The 5662-nt window shown below is 41.0% G+C and overlaps 1 protein-coding gene across 5 annotated transcripts in view; it reads left to right on the top strand.

Annotated features, from left to right (window-relative positions):
- Positions 1-5662, top strand: part of DCDC2C (doublecortin domain containing 2C) — a 143827-nt gene that overhangs the window by 1063 nt on the left and 137102 nt on the right. For all 5 annotated transcript variants that reach the window (XR_001881541.1, XM_017852464.1, XM_017852466.1 and 2 more), the window contains exon 2: positions 3832-3883. Coding sequence is in view for 4 of the 5 variants with exons in the window: in XM_017852464.1 (XP_017707953.1) it covers positions 3832-3883 (52 nt within the window). In the remaining variant the exon portion in view is untranslated. The remainder of the gene's footprint in view (positions 1-3831; positions 3884-5662) is intronic.

The following is a 5662-nucleotide window of genomic DNA, read 5'->3' as shown; positions in this document are numbered from 1 at the left end:
GGCGGGGGGAGGGACTTGGGGGACGTGGGGGCAGGGCCTGGGAATGGGGCGGGTTGGGCAGTTCCCATTTGAAATCGCTGGGGGTGGCCCCTCTAACTGTGTTCTTCACTTGGGCCTGCGTGCATTTTCAAGCTTGCCTTTAATTAATGAAACTATTGCCCTCCCACGGTTTGTGTCTGTAATCCCGTTCTTGCAGCCTGTGTCTGCTTTCTGGGATCTCAGCTGCTTTTCTCTCCTGGTCCTTTATTTCCTTGTAGGTGTACTTACTTTTGACTGTGAACTAGTACCTTTTGTATAGCTTTGTGTGGGGACATTCTTTGAGGGCTGAGATAAAAGTGAGATTCCCCAGAGAGGATTTCCATTTTCTTTCAAATGCTCCCAGTTCAAAAGTGCTCTGAATTAAATCAGCATCTTGAGTTTTGTTTGTTGTTTTTGAAAAAGTAGTAGGATTTGGTGTGAGGGCTGGTGTATGGTTCCACATTCTTAGTGGTTTTTGCAAAGATGTGAATTTACCATTCAGTTGTTTCTGAAGAAAAATCGTAAGTCACAGGCATCACAGTTGCTAAGAGGTAGAATCTGGATTAGCATATTTCAGAGTGAAATTTATTACTATGATAATCCTGTTATGTATGAGAATTCGTGGACAAAATTATATTCCTTTATAGCCATGTAATTTGGGAGTATTTTTTCTGGGCAAGGCAGATGATGTCAATATCTAGAACAGACATCCCACCCAGGATCCAGTGTTGAGTGCTGTTTTACAATTAAAGAATATATTTCTACCAAAACCGACTTTAAAATCCTTTTTGATACACATATAATGAAAAGTATTTAACTTTATCCTAAGACATTTCCTTGTAAAACTGGCCTATGTTTTACATGTTAGCAAACGGGGAAGGAGACATATCAAGCACCTGCCATGAAGCCTGGAGCATGCCTAGGAGATGTTACTCTTTCCTCTTGCTGTGGGGCTAGATGCTTTCCAGCAGACCCTGTTATACCTCCAGTTTTGTAGAGAGAGTCTCAAGTCTCATGGTTTATTTAAAATGTTTTGGACATGTAGCAAAAGTATTGAGAAAAAATTGAGATGTTTTTCTTCCCAGTGCTTTTACTGTTTATGATTACTTTTTGGGAGGAAAGACATGTCACCCACTGCAGACGGAGGGGAGTTGGGGTCTGTGTGGCACACAGCCTGTGTTATTTTGCGTTATCTATTATCTATGCATCTTCATTGCTGTAAAATAGATGAGCCATGTCCGCATGTGAAGTTCAACACAGAGAGCACGTGGGGGTCCTTTTCTTCAGGTTTTTTTAGGTCAATGAGTATGAAATTGGAATTCAGACTTTGGTGAACAAAGCTCTGAAAAGTGTGGCTGGATTTTCAGTGATATTAGTAAAGTAAAGTAGCTCTTGGAAATTTATATTCTGTAATTGCTAAACCATTGAGCAGTGCAATTAATTTTCACCGGAAAATAATATTCTAATTGTGTCACCAGCAAATAAACTTTGAAGTGAAGCCTGTTGATATGTTAGTGATCCGGGAGCTCCCCTCCTTATAGTGGTTTTGAGACGGTGCCTTAAAAAGACAAACACCAACAAATCTATCCAATATCCAATCATTACTCAGACATTTCCTGGAATAAAATAATTTGAGACCCAAAGAACATAATTTTTTTCTTTATAAAACAAAATATTATAAGATAATATTTACTTTTCAAAACAATTTAAAGTGTCTAGGCTTTATAGCCTAGAATTAATATTTCTTTTGTGGAGAAAGTCATATTTACAACAAAATCTAAATCAGGGTGTTGCGTATGTGTGCACGCATGTGTGTGTGTGCGTGTATGTGTCTGTGTGTGTTTAGGGGCGGGACCCCAAAGAATTTGAATGCTTAGGAATATTACCCTGTTTACCTTAGAGCTGGTTGCTGAGACATGAGTGTGAATGTGGTATTTGAATCAAACTATCCTCATTCTTCCTCAACCCAGCTTTTTCCTCTCATCTCCCTGGCCACCCATTTGTACCTGGGAACTAGCAGATGACAGGAGAAAGAGGAAAAGTGGGTGGAGAGGAAGTTGTGATAGATGACAGGAATGCTGGCCTCAGAGCCAGAGACTGGTGGAATTTAATCCTGGCTTTCTCTACCTGACTAATGTTTAACAAGTTAAATAACCTCTCCAAGACTTGGTGTCCTCATCAATAAAGCAGGCTTAACATCCACTCTGCGGTACGGTTGGGAGAATGGAATGAATGCCGTACGGTAAAGTGCCTGGCACTGGTTCTCATGGGTGGTTTCTTCCCTTCCTTTGTTCTCTGGAAGTAGCCAGGAGGGAGCTTGCACCTGCTGGTCCCATCTCGGCTTTATAGACCCACTCCCTGCCCACCTCAAGGCAAGCCAAGCCCACCCAGCAGGCTTCTCTAAGTGCCTGGGTTAAAGACCTCAGGTCATAGGCTCTCTGAGGAACTATTTGTCCTTTCTTTCTGTTTTTATATGTTCTTGGGAGCGCAACATTGAAATAATAAATAGTATTTTGTGTTTTTGTAGGATCTTTTATGTGTTTTCTGTGTTAAATTTTATTTTTTGGTTCCATGTAATGAAAGTCAGATGTCTCATTTGGGAGGTTAGTGTTCATAAGCAAATATGGAGTTTGGGAATTTAGAACAAATTTAAAATATTTATTTGGAAAAGACGAAGACTAGACTAAGCTAGTGAAGAGTAGATACAAGAGCCTCCAGGCAAGTGGAGAGGCTCAGGCCGAACTCAGCCAGCAGCCATGTTTTGTTTGGTTCCCACAGTTTTCGAAGATTTGCGTTGGCTGCAGCATTTTATAATTGGGAGAATTCATGTAATAATATGAACTTTTGGTCTCCCTTGGAAAAAACAGAGGATTTGATTGTTCAGAGGACTTGGTTGTAGTAGCACGCATCTCCACTATCTGGACCTGTGAGGCCCTGTCCACCGCAGAAGGGAAGGGACGCTCCCACTGGCCACAGCCCCCACCAGTCCCTGAGACCACCCTTGGCGAGTGTCATCATTTACTTGACCAGTTTCTGTGGGGACCTGCGTCTGTGACTCTTTATTGAACACTTAGTTATTTCTTCCCCTTCTATTTACCAGTCTAAGTTGACCCTTCTCTGAATATTGCTAAAACTATCAAAAACAATAACAATCTCAAATACATTTTTTTTTTAATCAGGAAGAAACCTTAGTATCACATATAAATTTGAAGGTATTATTTATTACCCATGAAAATGTTTTATATTTGAGGAACATGGAAGTCCCAAAAGTCCCCAACAGTAAAAAAAACATTGCGTTAGTAGGGCTCAGACACATTTTATGCTGGTGACTCTTTTCCAGTTTGCAGTTTTGGCAAAAGGGGAACGGTGTTGAATTTCTGTGAGCCAGGAGGGAGCGGTGGGGGTGCAGAGGAGCTGGAGGAGAGTCTGGGTTTCTGTTCCGACCTTAGCCTGTCATGGGAACATTGATGAGCCTGCAGTTCTGGGCCTTCAGCGACCTGGTTAAAAAATGCTGTTGAATTAGATGATTTCTCAGGTTTCTCTTTAATAAAATTACATGAGGGAAAGCAATGTCACTTAAGAGACACTTTCAAGGGGCAGTGCCAGTGGTACCCAGTGTGAAAACTGTCCTACGACAGCATTGCTATTGTATTCTGATGTGGATTCTAACACCGAGACAATTTTAGATTCTAGTTCCAAATTGCTGTGGGGTCGTATCTATTAAGCCGGAAAAGGGCTCATTTCTAAAGAGTCTGGAACTTTCTGTGTAAATATCTTCCTTCTAATGATGTTTTCTTCTTTCTTCTTTTGCAGTTATATTCATATAGTTCCCCGAAAACCTGCAAAGATAAGGAAGTTGAAGGAAGTAAGTGTTCGCTTCTAACAACTAATAATGGAATAAATTGGCCAACTTAGTAAAAATGTAAATGTCAGCATAGAATAATTGAAGTTTTACAGAAGCAATGTTTGGAAGGGAATGCCTGCAGAGATGTGTTGCTCTTGAAGTCAGAACACGCTGTGCAAGCTTGTCATACTTGTCAAAGCACTTAAGTAACCAAGTGGCGGAAGGCAGTGAAGATTTATTCTGTCACCCAGGCAGGGAGCATAGTATCCAATAGTTAGTTTTTCAACCCTTGCCCCATTCCCTCCCTCCCCCATCTATTAGTATTAGTCCCCAGTGTCTACTGTCATCATCTTTATACCCATGAGTACCTACTGTTTAGCTCCCACTTATAGGTGGGAACATGGAGTATTTGGTTTTCTGTTCCTGTGTTAATTTACTTAGGACAATGGCTCCAGCTGCATCCATGTTCTTTTTTATGGCTGCATAGTATTCCATGGTGTATATGTACCGCATTTTCTTTATCCAGGCCACCGCTAATGGGCACAAGGTTGATTCAGTGACTTTGCTACAGTGAATAGTGCTGCAATGAACGTATGAGTGCATGTGTCTTTTTGGTAGAATGATTATTTTCTTTTTTGAATGGTAGTTCTGTTTTAAGTTCTTTGAGAAACCTCCAATGGCCCTGCACAGAAGCTGAATTACATTCCCAGCAACAGTGTATAAGCATTCCCTTTTCTCCACAGTCTCACAAGCACCTTCTGTTTTTTAACTTTTTAAAAATAGCCATTCTGCTATTATTAAAAAGTCAAAAAACAACAGATGCTGGCAAGGTTGTGGAGAAAGAGAACACTTTTACACTGTTGGTGGTGGGGAGTGTAAATTAGTTCAGCCATTGTGGAAGACAGCATGGTGACTGCTCAAAGACCTAGAGGCAGAAATAGCATTTGGCCCAGCAATCCCATTACTGGGTATGTACCCAAGGGAATATAAATCATCCTGTCATAAAGATACATGCACAGGTATGTTCGCTGCAGCACTATTCACAATAGAAAAGATGTGGAGCCAACCTAAATACCCATCAATGACAGACTGGATAAAGAAAATGTGGTGCATATACACCATGGAATACTATGCAGCCATGAAAAAGAATAAGACCATGTTCTTTTTTTTTTTTTTTAATTATAAACTTTAAGTTCTAGGGTACATGTGCACAACATGTGGGTTTGTTACATATGTATACTTGTGCCATGTTGGTGTGCTGCACCCATCAACTTGTCAGCACCCATCAACTCGTCATTTACATCAGGTGTAACTCCCAATGCCATCCCTCCCCCCCCATAATAGGCCCCGGTGTGTGATGTTCCCCTTCCAAGTGAGTCCAAGTGATCTCATTGTTCAGTTCCCACCTATGAATGAGAACATGCGGTGTTTGGTTTTCTGTTCTTGCAATAGTTTGCTGAGAATGATGGTTTCCAGCTGCATCCATGTCCCTACAAAGGACACGAACTCATCCCTTTTTATGGCTGCATAGTATTCCATGGTGTATATGTGCCACATTTTCTTAATCCAGTCTGTCACTGATGGACATTTGGGTTGATTCCAAGTCTTTGCTATTGTGAATAGTGCCGCAATAAACATACGTGTGCATGTGTCTTTATAGCAGCATGATTTATAATCCTTTGGGTATATACCCAGTAGTGGGATGGCTGGGTCATATGGTACATCTAGTTCTAGATCCTTGAGGAATTGCCATACTGTTTTCCATAATGGTTGAACTAGTTTACAATCCCACCAACAGTT

This window comes from Rhinopithecus bieti, unplaced genomic scaffold, assembly GCF_001698545.2.
Source record: "Rhinopithecus bieti isolate Rb0 unplaced genomic scaffold, ASM169854v2 scaffold_33937, whole genome shotgun sequence".
Lineage (NCBI taxonomy): Eukaryota > Metazoa > Chordata > Mammalia > Primates > Cercopithecidae > Rhinopithecus > Rhinopithecus bieti.
Note: the sequence above shows the minus strand (reverse complement) of the source record. Positions and strands in the feature narration are given on the sequence as shown.